Source organism: Pelodiscus sinensis, chromosome 2, assembly GCF_052426305.1.
Source record: "Pelodiscus sinensis isolate ZL-2025 chromosome 2, ASM5242630v1, whole genome shotgun sequence".
Lineage (NCBI taxonomy): Eukaryota > Metazoa > Chordata > Testudines > Trionychidae > Pelodiscus > Pelodiscus sinensis.
Window position 1 is genome coordinate 166,935,672 of NC_143053.1, and position 22,228 is coordinate 166,957,899.

The 22,228-nt window shown below is 42.5% G+C and overlaps 1 protein-coding gene across 1 annotated transcript in view; it reads right to left on the minus strand.

Annotated features, from left to right (window-relative positions):
- The window catches only part of VOPP1 (VOPP1 WW domain binding protein), a 97,415-nt gene that overhangs the window by 6,195 nt on the left and 68,992 nt on the right, over positions 1 to 22,228 (minus strand). Inside the window, exons 3-4 of the mRNA XM_006124110.5 lie at positions 7,235 to 7,312; positions 5,468 to 5,604 (exon numbers count right to left, since the gene is read on the minus strand). Coding sequence (XP_006124172.1) covers positions 5,468 to 5,604; positions 7,235 to 7,312 — 215 coding nt within the window. The remainder of the gene's footprint in view (positions 1 to 5,467; positions 5,605 to 7,234; positions 7,313 to 22,228) is intronic.

Here is a 22,228-nt window from a genome sequence, read left to right on the forward strand (position 1 = left end):
TGCACTTATTAGTACCTTGCTGGGAGACTCAGAAGGCAACCAAGGCATCGAGTAGAGACAGAGACTGAACTACTACTCATCCCCTCAAGCTGTTTTTTCCAGATCATGTGCTCTGGGGACATATGCTCTGTGATGACTTCTTCCATGAACAGAAGAGTTCAGTTTCCAGGGCTGTTGCTCCTACACTGAACTTGTTTTGTAAAGAAAAAACACCACCAGACCTCAACTTGCAATCACAGCCCTTCTCTCATAGGCATGTACATTATATTACATTATATCCAGCTGCCTGCAGATACAATTTGGATATAGTAAGAAGAAAAAATTAGATGGAAACCCTAAGACGCATAACCATGTACTTCACCGTATCAGCCAAGGAACAATGTGCGCTGATAAGCATTAAAATGCCTTGCACAAGTACACCATAGTAACCAATATATTTCTACATTGGTATTCGGATCAGTGACACTTTAGATAAACCCAACAGCCAAATAAGGGCTGGATCCCGACCTTCGAGGATCAGATCCCATGTGTTTACTATAGCAGAACTATTAACACCCGTCAGAACCTCAAAAATGGGATGCTAAGCTGCCACAAATCCATTTCACTCCCAGCGAGCTATAGGTGCTCAGCATCCTGCAGGCCCTCTGAGTGCTTTACTGTAACAGACCTCAGACAAGGTCAGGAATACAGAGGAATTCACAGTGGCTGGGGCTCACATGAGAGAGACTGAGAAAGCACAAATTAAGGGCTTAATCTAAAGTAGAGCCATAAATATCCACCAGAACAGTTAAACAATTACAATTACACTGTTTAATCAGTTAATCATTGGTGGGTGCAGGGCAGCCAGGGTGGGGAACTGTACTAGGACATTGGGCAGGCATGATGATGCAGCTGGAGCGGAGGTCTCAGGCTGCTACAGCGCAGCTGGGGTTTGGGGCTGCTGTGGCATGACCAGGGCTGGGGTCCCACCTGTCCCTGCCAGGGTGGCTGTGGTGCGTCTGGGGCTGCTGTGCCTCCTGCCTGGGGATGCTACAGTGCAGCCGCAGCTGGGGTCCCACTGCCCGCCATGCGACCCTGCCTGCTGGTTTCCACCAGCTAGCCTCATGCAGTTTAACATGTTACTAAGTAAGCATTCCAGTAAACCTAATCCTTAGCAGGCAACTGGTTAACCTTTTACATCTCTAATCTAAAGCTCACCAAAGTCAACAAGAAGGATTCTCATTGAGTTCAATAGGCTTTGGACCAAATCTTAAGACTTAAAAAAAAAATAAAATAAAAGCATGTGGCATAATTGGACATTAAAAGACCTAACTAAATAGCTATTTTCTATTTGCACAAGACTTCTACCATGTGTGGATCATTACCAACTAAATAATTAAATATATTTGCCAATCCAGCCATGTGATGCTCCCTGTATATATATATAACCTCTGGCTTATTTCCAAGACTCATCATACTTTTTAATATTTTTTTCTCCATCTATGAAATAAATTCTCTCACTAGGGAAATATGTGATTGGTAATCAAAAGAATAAGAGCACATGTGTGTGTTTCTCACTGAACAGAATCTCCTAGGTACTGAACACGTTTAACAAATGAAAAAGAGGAATACTTTAAAGAGAAAAATAAAAAGATGAAGTTAGATCTCTGACAGAGAGAACGAGTGCGCACATGTATAAGAATGCACTGATCAGGGGTATTTCCAGAATTTACATTGTGTGACTGTGTGCAATAGGATATGGGAGACACTGGAAAGTCTGAACTTAAGCTCTCTCCAAGTGACCTGCTGCTTATGATTGCATGGCAGATTTTCACTTAACCTTCTGTCACTGAAATATGCTGCTTCACTGAAGCTGAAATGTTTTGCAAAACCATATCAGTTTTTACATAGTTTTCATCAGAAAGGTTTCTGAGGTTCAGGGTGGACTCATAAGTCTCTTGTGGAAAAAGAGACACCCTAACTGAAACTCTGACTTTTTCAGTCAGAAGACAGATGTTTTGACACACTATCTGTTTTTTGGGAGGGTAGGGGGAAGAGCAGAGGGAGGGGGAAAAGAAATAATCATCCTACAGCCAAGTCTATCTGTGAGGCAGTGTAATCCATCTATGTTTCCACTGCAGCTGGGACGTGATTTTCAGCTAGCTTGCTAAACATAGCAGTGAGGACATAAGAATGGCCGTACTGGGTCAGACCAAAGGTCCATCTAGCCCAGTAGCCTGTCTGCCGACAGTGGTCAACACCAGGTGCCCCAGAGAGGGTGGACCGAAGACAATGATCAAGCGATTTGTCTCCTGCCTCTGACAAACAGAGGCCAGGAACACCATTTCTATCCCCTGGTTAATAGCCTTTTATGGACCTAACCTCCATGAAATTATCTAGCTTTTTTTTAAACTCTGTTATAGTCCTAGCCTTCACAGCCTCCTCTGGCAAGGAGTTCCATAGGTTGACTACACGCTGTGTGAAGAAAAATTTTCTTTTATTAGTTTTAAATCTGCTACCCATTAACTTCATTTGGTGTCCTCTAGTTCTTCTATTATGGGACTAATACATAACTTTTCTTTATTCGCCCTCTCCCCACCACTCATGATTTTATATACCTCCATCATATCCCCCGTCTCCTCTTTTCTAAACTGAAAAGTCCCAGTCGTTTTTAACTCTCTTCATATGGGACCCGTTCCAAACCCCTCATCATTTTAGTTGCCCTTTTCTGAACCTTTTCCAAGGCCAAAATATCTTTTTTGAGGTGAGGAGAACACATCTGTACACAGTACTCAAGATGCGGGCGTACCATAGTTTTATACAGGAGCAGTAAGATATTCTTTGTCTTATTTTCTATCCCTTTCTTAATAATTCCTAGCATCCGATTTGCCTTTTTGACCGCCGCTGCACACTGTGTGGAAGTTTTCAGAGAACTATCCACGATAACTCCAAGATCTCTTTCCTGATTTGTCGTAGCCAAATTAACCCCCATCATACTGTACGTATAGTTGGGGTTATTTTTCCCAATGTGCACTACTTTACACTTATCCACATTAAATTTCATTTGCCATTTTGTTGCCCAATCACTCGGTTTGGTGAGATCTTTTCGGAGCCCCTCACAGTCTGCTTTTGTCCTGACTATCCTAAACAGTTTGGTATCATCCGCAAACTTTACTACCTCACTGCTTACCCCTTTCTCCAGATCATTTATGAATAAGTTGAACAAGATTGGTCCCAGGACTGACCCTTGTGGGACACCACTAGTTACCCCTCTCCATTCTGAAAATTTACCATTTATTCCTACCCTTTGTTTCCTGTCTTTTAACAATCCATGAAAGGACCTTCCCTCTTATCCCGTGGCAATGTAATTTACACAAGAGCCTTTGGTGAGGGACCTTGTCAAAGGCTTTCTGAAAATCTAAGTGTACTATATCTACTGGATCCTTCTTGTCTGCACGTTTGTTAACCCCTTCAAAGAACTCTAATAGATTATTAAGACATGATTTCCCTTTACAGAAACCATGCTGACTTTTGTCCAACAAATTATGTTCTTCTATATGCCTCACAATTTTAGTCTTTACTATTATTTCGACTAATTTGCCTGGTACTGAAGTTAAACTTACCGGTCTGTAATTGCCAGGATCGCGTCTAGAGCCCTTTTTAAATATTGGTGTCACGTTAGCTACCTTCCAGTCATTAAGTACAGAAGCCGATTTAAAAGATAGGTTACAAACCACAGATAATAGTTCAGCAATTTCCCATTTGAGTTCTTTTAGAACCCTTAGATGAATGCCATCCGGTCCCGGAGATTTGCTGACATTAAGTTTTTCTATTTGTTCCAAAACCTCCTCTAATGACACTTCAATCTGGGACAGTTCCTCAGATTCATCACCCACAAAGGATGGTGCAGATTTGGGAATCTCCCTAACGTCCTCATCCATGAAGACTGAAGCAAAGAGTGCGGTCTTCAGCTTGGGGGTGCACAAATATGACTGACCTTCCAGGGTACAGACCTGCTTTTGCAGCTAACATGAAGTCCATCCCCACTGCTGTTTTGAGCTAGCTAGAGACCAGATAGCATGGGTATGTCTACATGAGCAGCCATTCACACCACAGCTACAGTGTAGCTGTACTATGGGTGGGGAAGGGAGGGAGTTAAAATCTTTTCAGGGTGTGTGTTGATGCTCATGGATACGGAGAGGTGTGTGCAGAGAGCAGGGTATATATAGGAATGTCTTCATTGTGGCAGCCAGAGTATAACAGGTATGTGTGGGTGTACACTTAGCTACCAATGCAGATCATCTGCAGCTAAAGAGAATCCCATCACTCAGTGGTGGGCAATAAGCCAGAGACAGTTTGTGAGGGTTAACCCCTGGCAGGTCACAGGAGCTGCAGCTCCTGTTGTCTACAGATCACCGTTTTTGGACAATGGCAGCTGCAGGAAGCAGCATGGATCAGGACACCATTTCCCGCAGCTCCCACTGGCCAGCAACAGTAATCCGTGGCCAATGGGAGCAGAAAATGACCGTACCGGCAGACACACAGATAAATAAAGCACTGGTGGGCTACCAGGGGCTAACCCTGGAGTACTGCATCCAGCCTAAGGATAGCCTATTGCCCACCCCCTGCCATAACTGGAGGGGACAGGATTCCAAAAGTCGCACAAGGCATGCCTGCTTTCTGGAGGGCTCTCTGGGTGGGACTGTTCAGGGGATAGTATATGGATAGGCTGGGAGGAATGGAGGGGCCAGCAGTTCCACTACCACACAGATCCTGCAGACCTCCTCAAAATCACTGTTTGACAACTGAAGAATGCTCAGACGGGATAAGAAAAGAATGGCACTTCACTTTTAAAGCAGTATTCCATAGTATGGAGAGCAAAACAAAAATGGAAAATCCACAATTAGGTAGTGTTGCAGAAGGAAAATGCTTGGTTGTTCCATTGTGGCAAAGGCATTTCCTAGTATACAGGACTAATGATAGGAAACTGTACCTTATTATTCATATAAAAGGGGAACATCATTACTAATGTGGCATTGCCTAATGCTCTGTGTATATCACAACGTGATTAACCATTTTCCTACTTTGTTTTGCATTCACAGAGATAAATTCCTGGGGGAAGAACTCTCTAGAAGGGATTAATAAAAGAAATGCAAATATTCTTTTGAAAGAGAATAGAGAGCACTGAGATTGCCTGTTTTGTTCATGCCTCTGACTAGTACCTGGCCACTGTCAGAAGACAGGATACTAGGCTAGATGGACCACTGGTCTGACCCAGAATGGCCGTTTTCATCTCCTACTGGATCTCAGTACTGGGTGTACATTCACAAATGGTGCAACATACTTGAAGCCAAATTTGAACCCATGTCACAATGTGGTAAACTAAACTAGTTCAACAGCTAGTCCTAGCTAAAAACTGCACAATTTTTAAATGTTTCCTATGGACACAGAAGAAATCAGACAGACTAGTATTTAAGAAGTCTTTGACCTGCTGCAGTGTTGGCTGGCTGTCTGGTGTAGGATACATTAAAAGTAGGTTCTTCTACAAGTGGTGGAGGGTACATCCGCCTTCGGATGAAGAAACCAGCTCCGCAGCAGAAGAGAACACCCATCATCAGAAGGAACCTGAACAAAAGGAGGAAGAAAATTCAAACTTGGAGATGGCATCTATCTACAGAGCAGGGTGCCAGAAAACTAGGAAATTCAAAGATTCATACATAAGTGAAACCAAGATCATTCCCCTCTCACCATCAGCTCCCATAGGCTAAGAGGATTTTCTGAAAATATTATCTTTGAAAGCAGGACTGCATAAGGTGAGATACCTGTGTATGGCAGCACATAGTTAATATCTGTATAGTGACTGAAGAGATTTTGTTCCTAGGAGAGTTGTTATTTATCTAAAGTTCACTGACACAGTTTTCCATTTAATTTTCTTTTATTTTTTGATTTTTCTTTTATTAGCTCCTACCAGCTCTTTACTTCATGTAAGATTTCCTTGGCACAGAATTCCAAATAATATCGATGTACATATATGATCTATGTCCTTCTGCCACCTGCCCAGTCTTTGGGGCAACATGTATCAGAGGGGATTTCTTTGGAGGACAGCAGTGCCTTTTCTTAAGCTGACCAGAGGGGTCACTGTTGAATAACACAAATATTTAGCTCTTAGCCCAGATGCTAAGTAGGTTTGCTCTGCAGAGCTCCCTAATGACTGATGAAAAACAAGGTTGAAGTTACAAAAGTTGTGTGGTCATGTGAAGCACTGGGTGCAATGGGCCAAATTTTAAATGGGGTGTAAATGGGAACAGAATTTGGTCCTATAGCACTAAGCCAACATTAATCAATTATCTTCCAACTCTGTTCCAGACAATGTTTATCCTGAACATAATGTCAGAGATGGGCAAAGTTGTCTTGGGGATTCAAATGCAGATATCACATTCATTTAAATGGAGACAGTGCATCTCCTACACAGCTTTGAAAATCTCAGCCTGTATACATCCACATATATATATATATATATATATATACACCGAACATATGCATATACATGGCCGACAAGAGTCTTCGCCAAGATCCTGAGGACAGCTGAGCCTGGGGCTTTGGGCAGAAAGGGCAGAATCAGGGTCTTGCTTCCCCCCAGCCAGCCTTTCAGCACCACAAAAGCTGCAGGCACGTACTATTGGGGGCCCCGGTGGCAATTTAAATTGTAAAGGGTTCAGGGCTCCAGTTGCTGCCACTGTCAAGGCAGAAGCAGCTGGGAGCCCTGGTTCCTTTTAAATTGTCAGGCCCCATAGTAGCTGCCCCCTTTGCATCTCTCTGTTGGCGGCCCTGTATTGTTTTTTATGTGTTTATATTTTTGGGCTGCAAAAAACAGTACTGAAAAAAAAGGGTTCCAAATAAAGTAAAAAGTTTGGGAAACCCTGGTCTAACCAGCTTTCTGCCTGTCTTACAGTCCATTTATCCAATCCATATTCCTTGACTCACTGGCAAGAATATTGTGGGTGACCATATCAAAACCTTTGCTAAAGCTGGCACTGGGGGCTTGGGGAGGACCAGAAACAACTTATTTGAATATTCGTCATTTGATTAATGAATATGTAAATATGCGAATGACCATTACCAGTCCTCCAAAAGTTTGTGAATGGATTTACTGGTCCCTGTGTCAAAAAGTTTGGGAACCCCTGGTTTATAGCACTTTCTTAAAATGAAGGCAACTATATGGTCCACATTTGGAAAAGAAAAAGTCCTAACCTACCAAAAATACCAGAGGCGCTGGATTGAAAGGGCTCTTACGCAGCATCTTGAGCCACAGCAATCTTCATAGGAGCGACATCTACAAAGGGATAAAGAGAAAAGGATGTTTATTTACGGAGTGTTTGTCACCAAGTAAAAATGCATCATATCAAAATCTAGTGCCAGAGGGGAAATATAAATTCATCAGTAATGTCTCTATCAAAGCCAGTTATTGTGAACTGTCAGTACAACATCTAAACACAGAGACAGAGGCGTCAGTGATGCCGATGTAATTAGCTTCACTGCCAGGAGCATCATCACCTCACAAATCTGGAAGGAAAAATGTTACATTGTTGTCATGGTGGCACAAAACACAGCTGGGGTTCCCTCTAGAGCAGTGGTTCTCAATCTATTTACCGTTGTGAGCCCACACCTGCCGCTCTGTGTGTTATGTGGCTGCAGCCACACAAAATATATATTATACACATACATGCACACAACCTGTATGGCCCTGAGGATGAAACATGGACTGCAGCTGTGTGCTGACTGAAGCACAAGTAACACACAAGTTGAGAACCACTCCTAGGGGGAGTGGAAACTGCTAATTGGGGGCTGTAAAGAAACAGAATTAGCATGACCACGAATAGTAATATCGGCCCTGATTATCCTCTCACTGACACGGGGCTTACACTACTGATCTCCCTGGAGCTGCCCCTGACTTACACCAGTATAAAAATCGGCTCATCGTATCACTGTGCCCTTTAATATAGTTCCACGCACACAGATTCTATAAATAGTAATCTGTATCTGACTCCTATAGCCAGACCTAGAAACAAGTCCAGTTGACTAGAGTAAATACTCAGAAAGCACTGCAGAGTTCAGTTATTGCTTCATATGTTCAGACCTGTTGTACAGTATTTTTGCAATTCATAATATTGCTACACATGATTCAAACAGACTTCTTCTATGCCTCCTAAGTGGACTGGTCTGAACATTTCACTTTGTACAGTTGAGCTTACTAAAGAGCAGTGATTTCCAGCCAGTGGTCTCTGGAGCCTGGAGAGCTACAGACTATGTCTAAGGAATCCAGCTTCGATTTTGTTTGTTACCAACAGATAAGAAGTACATGATCACAGCAGGGAGATCACTATAGGAATGTCAGTGGTTTACCAGTTATTCAGTTAACCATCAGCCCAACTGGGCTGGAGCAGCTCCCCCACCCAGCAGGGAGCCACTCCAGGCTGGCTGGGTTCCCCATGGCACACCACAGTCCCTCCATCACAGTTTCAGTGGTTAACTCAATGTAACATTTAACCAGTTCACTGATTAAATGGGATTTTACATCCCTAGATTATTGATCCTTTGCAAACTGGCAGGATAAAACTCACTGTACTATTACTATATCTGCAAAGTTAAAACACCTAACAATATTTTGCCTTCTTAGAGTGCAAAACTGTTGGGAGAAAAATGGGGAGAGGGGAGAAATCCCAAAGCCCACAGTGTGCATTCCACACAGCTTTTTCTCCAGCGAAACTTGGAAGAAACACCCATTAAAGACCCAGGAAAAATCATCATGTAGTTTATACAGTTTTATTAAATAAAAAATAAATAAAGTGATACATTTGAACTCCCAGCCAAGATTTTTCAAGAGTTCCAGGCCATGCAATTAAGAGGCAGACTTTTTCCCATAAACACATTTCAATCTAACATTTTATGTGGAAAAAACAGTTTTGGAAATAGTTTAGCACCAGTCCCTGGAAGGGTAAGGAAAATTTCACTCATGCTGAAGTCAGCACATGTATTTAATGGGTGAACTCACAAGCTGTTCTGTTGCAGCTGCCACTTCCAGCAGCCGCAAGAAAAACAGCCAGATGCTAAGATGGAAAAAGGATGGAGGTAACATGGAAGCTGTGATACATGGACAGCTTAAAGGTGTTAGCTGATGAAATTTCCCCTTGGATGGGATTAGAATTCAGATGACCATATGCAGCTAAAACAAGAGGAGAAAGAATCGGCAACTGCACTGAACTGCTTTAATACGCACAATGCATGAATCAAATTTGAGTGAAATTTTCAAAAAAATCGAAGCTACGGTTTATGCTTATGCACCCATATTTGCATGTAAAAGAATCAACTGGATAACCGTGTGCACAATTACCCATTTAACATGCTCAATGAACAAATATGCATTCACAAATGCAGGTGAACGCACATACTTCAGGCTGTTGGAAAATGGGCTCCCTTATCCTTATGGATTATTTCCAAGTAGATGACATGCGACAGAGAAGAGGAGGATGCAGTTTGATGTCAGAGACAGGGCCAGCCCACAACATTTTGGCACCTGAGGCACAGAGCTCAAATGATGCCCCCATGCCCTCTCACTTGGGTCAAAACTTTGAAAGGTCTCAATTCTGCCCTCCTTACTTCAGCACAGCACTTTACCATCTCTGTGCATCTAGAGCAGAGAGAATACATATGCACCAGAAGCAGACATAATTTTCTACACTCTGAGTCCTAGTGGGGCCCCGTCCCCCACAGTCTGAGGTGGTTGCCTCAGTTCACCTCATGGTAAGGCCAGCCCTGGTCAGAGAATTTAAACTATGTACAGAACAGCAGTCATTCAAGGGAAAGTGGTACAACAGTTTTCCAACGACTCTTCAGTTCCTCAAGCAAGCCAGAGAGTCTGAAACATCAACCCTTAGACCAGGGCTACTCAACTTTGAAAGCCCCAGTGAGCCACAATGATACTCACAGCACATGCTGAGGACCGCAACTTAAGTGTGGTTGCATATACATGCAAATATATACAAATAGCTTCTTTCACACTGATAGGCATGAATACAAAGATTAAGGCAAGACTACTCAACACACAGGCCCCATTTAAGTCAGTTCTGCTGATATTAATAAAATGCAATATTTACCCAATTTCCACCCATATGATAGCAATTTTAATGAGCAAAGACAGTCCAGGAATTTAACTACTAAAACACGTATCAATAGGAGACCATTATATGGACTATTTTTTTGTTTTGGCTACCACCTTTGGGCCACATGTTGAGCCCTGTGTAAACACAAACTGCATTTCGGGCTGCAAACTGCACCCACAGGCCACATGTTGAGTAGCCCTGCCTAAGAGGCCAGTTTTTAAAAGACATTTAGTTAGTGCCTAGTAAGATTTTTAGAATAGCCTAGGTGACAAACTCCCATTGGAACTAGTAACATTTTCAAATGTCCCAAGATACCAAGACCAATGGGAATTAAGCATTTAAGTTCTTTTGAAAATACTGCTAGATGTCTACCCGCATCTTTAGGTGCTACTACTACTGCATAAAGAACCTACCAAACATAGAGAAAATTATTTTTCTTTGGTCTTTCATCTTGCTTACTATTCACATTAGACAGTCCTCTGCATACAGACAGGTTCATTATTCCCTGATATAGTCAATCAGCTAGTCATTTTTCCTTTTGTTTGTGTGGGATTTTCCACACAGCAAACGAGGATATACATAGATTTTTTAAAATAGCAAACCATAATTATTAAAACCACAAAAACTGACAGGTTGTCTCTATGCCAGGCATAAAACCTGAAACAACTTTTAATTCTTTTCTTTTTAAACTGACAGTGTTTCAAGTTGGCAGTATCTCTATCTGTAAAAAGGGATAAAACCAGGAAGAAAGTGAGGCTTACTTTATGAATGTTTATAAAGCAGCTGAGAGGCTTAGATAGAAAGTTCAATAAGTCTTCTTGATCTCCTGCAGTGTGTGCAGATGATAATATGTTTAAAATGCACACATGCTCATTGTGCAAAGTTACATCTGCACAAAAAATGGCCAGGATGAGGGCCTTCTGTGATTTGTGTCAAATCTCCATTTCAAAATAAACCATTAAGCTTTTTGAGGCAGCTCCTCGGAGGACAATTATTGTATTTTCTGCTTGGCTCTCCGAAAATGAACTAATATACTGATTCAGGAAAGAATCCCTAAGACACTTGGCACCACAAGAGCATTCACTTTTTCCTCATAAAAAGGAAGATCCATTTAATATTGATTTTTTTTACACAGTGTTCTTAAGTCAACAGGGTAGTGCTGTACATGAAATTGTTCACATTTCCCACCTCTTGATAAGCAGTGCCAAAACACTGAAAAAAAAAAATCAATGTTTTCTGTGCTGCTACTTCTCTTAAGGTCCTGCTGAAGGCTAGCTAATCATTTGCTATTAGGGTCTGGATGCAGCTACAGAGTCATTCTAACACTTACACTGGCCCGATTAATATTTAATCATTCAATTACAATGGAATAACTTTAACAGGAGAGACTGGGGGGGAGGGGGAAGTTACATCAAAATATCCCCGTCTGGTTGTTAGGGCCCCCCCGCCCCATGAGGTGGCTGGTCCCTGTTTAAATCTCTTCTCCCCTTCAAGAGAAGGGGAGTCTTGAAACAGGGATCTCAGAACCTGGGCTAGTACTCCATTCATTAATCAGTGTTTTTCAAACTAAGGTCAGAGACCTCCAAGGGGTCCATGGGACACACTCATCAACTTCCTCCTTCCCTCCACTCCCAGCATGTCCCCGGGAATGTGGCAAAGGCAGGTGTACCTGGTTCTGTGTGGCTTTTGGAAGCAGTGGCGGCCTCTCAATACAGGCAAACTAGGCGGTCGCCTAGGGCGCCAAGATAAACGGCCGTTGAAGGCTTTGGAGGCGGGGCGCCAATCATGCATTTCGCCTAGGGCGCCAGTTGCCAGCAGCTCATCTAGGGCCACTCCTGTCTGGAAGTAGACGCCAGGTCCCTGCGGCCCCTAGGCACATGGGCAGCCAGGGAGACTCTGCATGCTCCCATTGGCCAGGAACCAAGACCAATGGTGGTTGTGTGGGGAGGGGGCAGGGCCTGCTGATGTGAGGGCAATGTGCAGAACCTCCCTGGCTACCTCTCTAACAAGGAGCCACAGGGACCTGGAGGCTGCTTCTAAGAGCTGCAGTGAGCACTGTTGGCATCCTGAATCTCCACCTGAGAACCACTGCATTAGATTAAAGATTATAGGTGAACTCCTCCTCCACCAATACCTCCCACTGCGAGCCTCATTCAATGCTATCAAATGAGGATACTATTATAATAAAATATAAAAAATAATAATGGAGATTGCCTCTCTCCTAGAACTGGAAGGGACCTTGAAAGGTTGAGTCCAGTCCCCTGCCTTCACAGCAGGACCAAGTACTATTCCTGATGAATTTTTGCCCCAAATCCCTAAATGGCCTCTGCAAGAATTGAACTCTCAACCCTGGGTTTAGCAGACCAATGCTCAAATCACTGAGCTATCCCTCCCCCCAGGAGGGATATTCCTCACTTCTCTCTAAATTATCAGGTAACATGAGGTGCTAAACAGTTTCTGAGGCCTGGTTTACACTTAAGTGTAGGAGTCTACGCTTAAAGTTTGCCCAGCATAGCAATGTTGGTTAAGAGCATGAAAAAAAATTCCTCCTCTCACTGCCATAGCTATGCTAGCAAAACCTCTAGTATACACTTATTTATGCTGGCAAAAAAAAGCTCTTTTGTTTATTTTGCTTATTCCATTCAGAGAACTGGATTAGCTATACCTGCAAAAGCTATGTCTGTATTGGCAAACCCTTTCTAAGGTAGACAAGGTGCAAGCGTCACTCAACCCCTGAAATGTCTGCACTCCAATGATAAATGTAAATACTTTCTGTACATATCATAGGTCAGGTCTGTAAAGCTCACTGCAATTCTTTTTAAAACAAGGAACCATGATGATAGGCTACCAAGAGGTGGAAAACACCAAGTAATGAGAGAAATTATTTAGAGTAGGAGGAAAAGGGAAAAAGGCTGTAGAACTCTCTCTCAAGGGAAATGGAGAAAGTCCCATCACTGAGAAAATGTAAAAGTAGACTGGACAAAACACTACGAAATAGACTAACTACTGGCAAGGAAATGGACCGATGAATTACTAGGGCTTGTCCATTTCTCCACTGGTGATTCAATGATCACTGCAGCTCAGGCATTTGGTTCATTAGATTAATACATTGGGCATACTAAACCAGATGGAGACAGGTAGCAAAAATGTGTGTTCATGTTGTGAGAAGTAGTAAAAGAAATACATTTACTGTACTTAAATATATCCAGAGAGAATCTAGTCTAAGAGTGGGCAATAAGCCAGCACTTTATTTACCTGGGATTTTTACTGTAGGTACTTAGATGCATAAATCCGAACATTCATTTTTAGCCTTAAATGCTTTATCTTCAGACGTATAGTTTTTAAATACATTCTTCAAGACCACCCTTATCTAAAATACATATTTTAATTTTAATTAGTATAATACAAAAAACTTGCTTCCAACATCTTCCTATCCTTTCTGTCCATCTCTGCTGTAATCTTTCACCTTTTACTCCTTGTTAAGGGCGCTTTTTCAAGGGACAACACTTCTTTTCTTCCAGATAGCTGGACAAATGAGTTTCCTGTTCTTTAATTCTAACTAGCTGATGAATTAGTTTTAAGAAAACAATCCACCAAAAGTCAGTACAGTAACTGAAGATATAAAATCCTTTGTTATGCCTAATTCTAGAAGCAAAGAACATTGTTATGAACACACTAAACTGCTCTGACTCATTAATTTAAAATAACATCTTTGTTTCAGTAAGTTTAAATATGTAGTAATCTGGAATGATTATGAAGGCTTCAGAGTATATTTAAAATATAAAATCAGCTTAGAAATATATACAGGCAGTCCCTGAGTTACGCGGATACGACTTACGTCGGATCTGCAGTTATAAACGGGGCTTTTCTCGCCCCGGAGGACTGGAGCGGCGGGACGCCCAGATGCGCTGCAGTCCCGCCGCCCCCGTCCTCCGGGGTGAGAAAAGCTGCTCCACGTCTCCCTGGTCTGCTTTGGGGGAGCTCCCCCCCCCCAGCAGAGCAGGGAGACACGGAGCAAAGCCTTGGAGCACGCCCGCAGCGGGACAGCCCGGGCACGCCTGGGCTGTCCTGCTGCGGGCGTGCTCCAAGGCTTTGCTCCCCGTCTCCCTTCAAACCAGGGAGACACAGAGCAAAGCCGCGGAGCACGCCCGCAGCGGGACAGCCCAGGCGTGCCCGGGCTGTCCTGCTGCGGGCGTGCTCCGCGGCTTTGCTCCTCGTCTCCCTGGTCAGCAGACCAGGGAGACGAAGCAAAGCCGTGGAGGACGCGGACGGTCCCGCCACCCGCGTCTCCCTGGTCTGCTGGGGGGGGGGGTGCAGCTAGTGCCCCCCCTTACCTCCTCCCCAGCAGACCAGGCTTTTCTTGCCTACGCCTGGGGTAGGGCAGCTGGGGCGCTGCCGGGTTGGTCCCGCAGCGCCGCTCCTCGGCGCTACTGTACCAACCCGGCAGCACCCCAGCTGCTCTGCCCCAGGTGTCCTGATTCAGCCGCTGCTGGTCAGTTTCAGCAGTGGCTGAATCAGGACGCCTGGGGCAGAGCAGCTGGGGTGCTGCTGGGTTGCTCCAGTAGCGCCGAGGAGTGGCGCTACTGGAGCAACCCAGCAGCACCCCAGCTGTTCTGCCCCAGGCGTCCCCAAGTCAGCCGCTGCTGAAACTGACCAGGGGCTGACTACAGGAAGCCCGAGGCAGAGGTGCTCTGCCCCGGGCTTCCTGGAATCAGCCACTGATCAGTTTCAGCAGCAGCTGACTTGGGGATGCCTGGGTTTCTTAAGTTGAATCCGTATGTAAGTCAGAACTGGCGTCCAGATTCAGCCGCTGTTGAAACTGATCAGTTTCAGCAGCGGCTGAATCTGGACACCAGTTCCGACTTACATACAGATTCAACTTAAGAACAAACCTACAGTCCCTATCTTGTACGTAACCCGGGGACTGCCTGTAATGAAGAAAATGTAGAACAGAGAAGAGCTACATTGTGTATTCCATAATATTCAGCAGGGCAACTGACTTGCCCTTACTACAAAGTTTTTGCAAATAAATCTCTGACAAACTTCAGGGTATATAAAAAAAACCTGTTTTTTCAATTTTCTCTCAAATTTAGTGCTTTTAATTAGGTACCTTCTGCATGTCTAGTCTTCATAATTCGGCATGCAATGGAAAACTTTCTCCATTTTCTTTAGAAAAAAATTATAGAAGAGAGTTTTGTCCAAATGTGATTTGCTGCATTTGAGTACGGGGATTTGGCTGGAATGGGTGAGTGAAGAGAAGAAGGAGACGTGAGGAGGGGCCAGGGCCTGGGCGGGCGTAGGGGTAGAGTATGGAGGGGGTTACAGGCTGGGGGTTCATTTGTTTTCATGTTGTGAAAAGTAGTTTTCACTGTCCATGTATTAGCCTATGGTGTAGCAAAAATGAAGATCAACAGACAAACAAGTATTGTTCATTTTAGTCCTCTGTTTCTGATATGACCAAAAATCTTCCAATGAACAAAGATTTGGCTCTTGTACTCCATGGAAGCATAAAAAATGAGTGTAAACAAGAGGTGATAATTTTCCGGACAGCCCAAATTAGCTGGCTTTACAGAAAGGGCTTATGTAAACCTTTTTTTTTTTGGGGGGGGGGGGGAGAGGAGGAGAAGGGATTTGCACTTCTCTGTTCTGTGGTTGCTACTAGAAACCTGTGGGTCTATGAATCCATGATTACATCACAGTCTATCCTGTCCCCAACTACCTTGTCCCATGCTTATGAAGATTGCCACAGCACAGTGCTTTTCCTTGCCTGTAAAAAGCTGTGGAATACCACTGGGTATATTTTCTGTGGTCTGCACACAAATACATTTACCCCACAGCAACACAATTGAGCAAGTTCCATTTTGTTTTGGACCTTGTCCATCTCTGGAAGGGGAGGCAGCATTTGGCCCATTTAACATATTTACAGCTATATCTTCACATAGGTTGTAGGCCTGAATTTACTAGAATTTAAGGCTTGGGTTTTGGCAGGCGTACATTCTGTACACCATGACAGTTTTTAATTTTCTAGAGGTGGGAATGTAAATTTTTAATGACGACTGGAATAAGGCCTTTTTGTTAATCATCGGGCCTCTTATTAACACATCATTAGCTCTCTAGGTCTTAAACTGCACCCACTGGGTTAGCAATCATATTGAGCCTAATGGCATGCCTGCCTTCAGAGATTATGAACATACTGCAGGCGGGAGACAATGGGTGTGCACATTTCAAATTGCTCTCTATTTCCCTGGTTTAAGAGAGGAATGCACAGAAATTCACTCTTCATGAAGCCACCTAGTCCCTTATTTTTTTTAAATCACAATATTCAACCTTAATGGTCCAGAATACTAAATATTACAATATGTGTTTTGGATCATTATTGTGAAAGAGTATAGGAGGCTGGGTTTTTTCTAAATAATGACTGCCTGATAACTTTTTCTTTTCTCCTTCAAGATAAAGCTCTCTCCTTAAACTCTTGAGCTGAACTGAAAATGCATCCCAGACTTCCATGTAATCATTTATGGCTAAATCAGCGAATCTAGCCCAAATCCAGGTCTACATTTCTGTACTATGCCAGTCATTCAAAATCTCTGGAATTATGCTAGCTGTCACACAGCGTCCCTTTTCCCTCACAACAACCCAAAGCCATGCTGTTTTCAGTTCCAATAAAGGAGAAGTCTGCAGCTAAATTGCTTCACTAAACACACACCTGCTGACATTTCATGCAGCGGTAATTCTCACTGGAAAGCTAAGTGTAAAATCAGGGAAACCCAACTTAATTAAAAGCAGTAAACATTAACAGGATACAGAATACATTAAGCAATTCCCATAAGGCAACAGGCTTGATGTGTAGTTTGTGATTTGTTCTGAGTTTGACACAGTGCTATTAATCTATCTTTGAGAACGTATCTGTTTTCTGAAGCACTATAGTAACAACAGGAGATTAGAGATAGAGAGAAAATACAGTAATTGATTTTATATTGTTTTTGGTATTAGTTTTCAGGCATTTGGTAGCATGAAACAAATATCATTCTTGATTGACTCCACCTGCAGAATACTTAATTACAGGCTTACATTCCAGAGCTCAGTAAACATGGCAATCCACAATGTAATAGAACTAAATTACACACCTATATAATCAGTGATTGTAGACACCTTTGCAGTCAAAAATGGAGAAAAGTGTGAGAGAAAATGTGAAACTGATTATGCAATTAAATATGCACAAAAATAAATGCAATCGGTATTACATTTACTTGAGAACAAAGGCAAATTTCAGCACATGGATTATTGCATAAGCAAGGCAGGAACATAGTTTTGCTTATTTTTTCACACTGTTCACATTATTTTTGGAAGGAATCTGATGCTTAGCTTAAAGTTCAAACAGGTAAATATGGGATATTAAGTTGATATGTACAATCTGAAAAAATGATATATATACACATGTGCAATAGTTTATTTTACATTAAACTAACTTATGTGGGAGAAAAATATTAAAGGGGTACTCAAGTTTAAAATAAATATGGTTTTCTGTAGGAAAGTGTTTTATCTACTAATGATACAAGGCACTCTTAAGACTCCCTCAACTAAAAGAAATTAAGAAAAAACATTTTTTCTATTTTTATTTACTTTGCATATTGGACAGCACTTCATAATAGTCAGTTTTGATTCCACTATACAGGCAATTTTCTGTTCTTTGAGTCGGTCTTTTACATAGGAACAGATTGGCTATTAAACATGTTATTACCCATCATGTTAAGACTACACTTTGTAGTTTCTGATTGGTTCAAACTCAATAAGCTGTAACCCAACAGGATGATCTGAAACAGTTCTGATTAACCAACTCCAGAGATCACCAAAGCCAGAAAACTGAACATATCTGAAATCCCTGACGATTTTGCAACTTTTACCTCCTGATTTGCATTTTATACATAAGCAATTTATTGATTACAGTAAGGGGGCAGAATAACGGAATTGCAATCAGTAAACTTTGGTCCCACTTCTGCACGTGGATGGGACAGACAACCCCTTCATCCGGACACAGCCTCTCTGAGTTCACTGACACTACACTGGTGCAGGGGTCACCACAAATAGATCTGATTGTAGGATCAGGGCCTGTCTTTGTAGTATTTTTTATAATATGTATAGGATTAGTTTCAAGATGTTTCATATGCTATCTTCAGTGTTTTGCCCTGGTCTACACTAGGGGATAAGTTCGAATTAAGCAACACAACTTCAGCTACTTTAACTGTATAGCTTAAGTTGAAGTTTCTTAACTCATATTTTGGCACTGTCCACACTGCAGGTAGTTGAAGGGAGCAAAGTCACCCTTCAACTTCCCTTTCTCCTCGCAGAAGCAAGACTACCACCTTTTAAGTTCAAATAAATGTGTCTTCACTAGACTTGCTAAATTCAAATACCGGAAGATCCACTGTGGCTGCCTCGATCTCATCTGTAGTGTTGACATGGCCTTACTGTGTAAGTCTGGGGAAATCTAGCAAGCCACTGGGAAAAAAAATATAATTAAAAGTATTATTGTATCTCTCTGCAAGAGAGAAGCAGTAGTAAGGGCAGAAGATAGATTTGATGTCCTACTGCTCTCTGCTTCTTTCCTCCCTCCCATCCAATCATCCCCACAACTATGGGCCTGATCCAATAGTTACTGACATCACGATAGTCCATCCATTCACTTCAATTGGTGTAGGATCACGCTCTATGGCCCTTCCTCCTCAAAAGGTTGTGCTGCTCTACAGAACATACTATGAACTCTGGAGAAGAAAGGAAATGCTTAGAAGGGATCTGCTGGATTTGGATTCCATCACTGGAATTTGATCATTGTAATAGTTGCTCTGAATTCAAAAGGGACAGACAAAATATGCCTGACTTATCTAAATCCTACTCTTGCTCATCATAGAATCACAGAATACTAGGACTGGAAGGGACCTCGAGAGGTCATCGAGTCCAGTCCCCTGCCCCCATGGCAGGACCAAATACTGTCTAGACCATCCCTGATAGACATTTATCTAACCTACTCTTAAATATCTCCAGAGAAGGGGATTCCACAACCTCCCTGAGCAATTTATTCCAATGTTTAACTACCCTGACAGTTAGGAACTTTTTCCTAATGTCCAACCTAAACCTCCCTTGCTGCAGTTTAAGCCCATTGCTTCTTGTTCTATCCTCAGAGGCCAAGATGACAAGTTTTCTCCCTCCTCCTTATGACACCCTTTTAGATACCTGAAAACGGCTATCATGTCCCCCCTCAGTCTTCTCTCTTCTAAACTAAACAAACCCAATTCTTTCCACCTTCCTTAATAGGTCATGTTCTCTAGACCTTTAATCATTCTTGTTGCTCTTCTCTGGACCCTCTCCAATTTCTCCACATCTTTCTTGAAATGCGGTGCCCAGAACTGGACACAATACTCCAACTGAGGCCTAACCAGCGCAGAGTAGAGCAGAAGAATGACTTCTCGTGTCTTGCTCACAACACACCTGTTAATGCATCCCAGAATCATGTTTGCTTTTTTTTGCAACAGCATCACACTGCTGACTCATATTCAGCTTGTGGTCAACTATAACCTCTAAATCCCTTTCTGCCGTACTCCTTCTTAGACAGTCGCTTCCCATTCTGTTTGTGTGAACTGATTGTTCCTTCCTAAGTGGAGCACTTTACATTTGTCTTTATTAAACTTCATCCTATTTACCTCAGACCATTTCTCCAATTTGTCCAGATCATTTTGAATTATGACCCTATCCTCCAGAGCAGTTGCAACCCCTCCCAGCTTGGGATCATCTGCAAACTTACTAAGCGTACTTTCTATGCCAATATCTAAACCGTTGATGAAGATATTGAACAGAGCCGGTCTCAAAACAGACCCATTTCCAAGTTTCCTGTTACTGTTTCTCCCTCCTCACTGATCAGTGGACCTACCCTGTCCTTGGTCTTCCTCTTGCTTCTAATGTATTTATAAAAAGTCTTCTTGTTTCCATTTATTCCCGTAGCTAGTTTGAGCTCATTTTGTGCCTTTGCCTTTCTAATCTTGCCCCTGCATTCCTGTGTTGTTTGCCTATATTCACCCTTTGTAATTTGCCCTACTTTCCATTTTTTACGAGACTCTTTTTTTATTTTTAGATCATGCAAGATCTCATAGTTAAGCCAAGGTGGTCTTTTGCCATATTTTCTATCTTTCTGACGCAGCGGAATAGCTTGCTTTTGGGCCCTTAACAATGTCCCTTTGAAAAATTGCCAGCTCTCCTCAGTTGTTTTTCCCTTCAGTCTTGATTCCCATGAAAGACAGACCTGGGTTACACCCCTATATTCAAATAAAAAGCAAACACCCTTCCACCTATCCTCCTCCCCCACTTCATTTGCCTGCAACAAGAGAAAAAACAGTTCAGATAAAATGTTCGTGTCATCTCTGTCTAGGCTGCAGGTATGTCTGGGTTAAAGCTGGGCTACAGTTTCTTGAACAATTTCCCCCTTTTCATATGCATATGCATTCCTATGGACACAGCCACAAATGAGCTCTTAAAAGGAGTCAGGGATCCTTATACAGATCTCCAAAGGGGCAGAATTGGAATCCAAAGGTCAATAGCATTTCCAATTATCAGTGAGCCATGGAAGAATCTTACTCAAGCGGGAACATAATAATAGATTGGCCTTCCTGGCATATGACTCAGGAAGATAGTTCCTGTTGGCTAATAGTTTAAATAGAGGGCTAAAATTAGGGATGCAAAATCCCATTTCATTGGTAAACCGGTTACACGTATTGTTTAACCAGCTCACCGATTAAAAGCGAGGACAGGTGGGAGGGAGTCACTCCAGCCAAGCGGAAGTGGACCTCTTGCCCACCGCTGGGCTGGAGCACTCCCTCCCCATTACAGCTAGCGGGTCTCCTACAGGGTTGGAGCAGCCTGCTGCTTGCAGCATGCGGTTCCAGCCCCTACTCGTTAACCGGTTAAACATTCACATCCTTAGCTAATATGCGGAGTGCTTCTTTTTAAGATCAGCTGTAGGCTAGCCATTATCTTTGTCGTGTACAAAGAAAGCCTGAACTTTGGGGGACGGGGAAGTTGGGATATTTTCTTTTTTGGAGGGTGGGGGGTTTTTCAGGGATTTTTTTTAAAGTTTTGATTGCAGTTTCTAAAAGAATTATTTCACTGAAGTTTCTTTAAGGGGGATTTTTGGGGGGATGCAGGGATAGGTGTATTTTTGTTTCCTGCTTATTTCAGGTGTGTAGCCAATTTTGAAACAATAACAAAATGCAAAAGATGAATTTCTAATGTAAAATACCAGCAGATAATCCAATAACTGTAACAAAACAGAAGTCATTGCTACCATCATAAAGCAACAAAATAGGCAAACCCAATTTTTTTTTCTTTTTCATGTCATTGTCATCTTGCTTCTTTGCATCTTTTCTCATGGCAAATACTTTCTGCTTTCTGTATCAATCTACTGAGAGTTCCCCTCAAGCTGATTCCTTGTTTTCCCTTACAATAGCCATAAAGAAAACATAATTCACCTTCCCCTAAACCAGTTGAAACTTGCTGTAATGTTAGCTGCTTTTTACCATTAACTTCTATGCTAGCTATAACAATATGAAGCCCTTTCTCAATAAGGAAGGAAAGCCCTTTCTGATCCCAGCTGGCAATTGCGCAGGAACGGCAATCAGAGCATCTTTCCTTTCTGTAGTGTAACCTACAATTCTTACTGCACACAATGGCTCTGTACTAGAAGGCTTTAATCTGCCTTGCCAAACCACAACTGGCGCTTGTGTAAGAGTTCTTCCCATTCCTTTTTTTTTTTTTTAAATGGCAATGACCTTCAGATGTGTAATACTACAAGCATGCAGCACACTCCACCTTTCGGCAGCCAGTTCCAATCCCACGCAGCTCAGAAGCGACTGAAAGTTGTTCCTGTCTCAAGTGTTTTCTGACTCATCTGAAATAAAATGACGACTTCAATCCAGCTCCTAACGCTACATCTACACAACTGCATTTATAGTGGCATATCAGATCGTTTGGAATAAAATTCAGTAATATTCATTATGTACCAAAGATTGCCTATCAGGTTCTCCTTAGAGAACAGTGTTGGG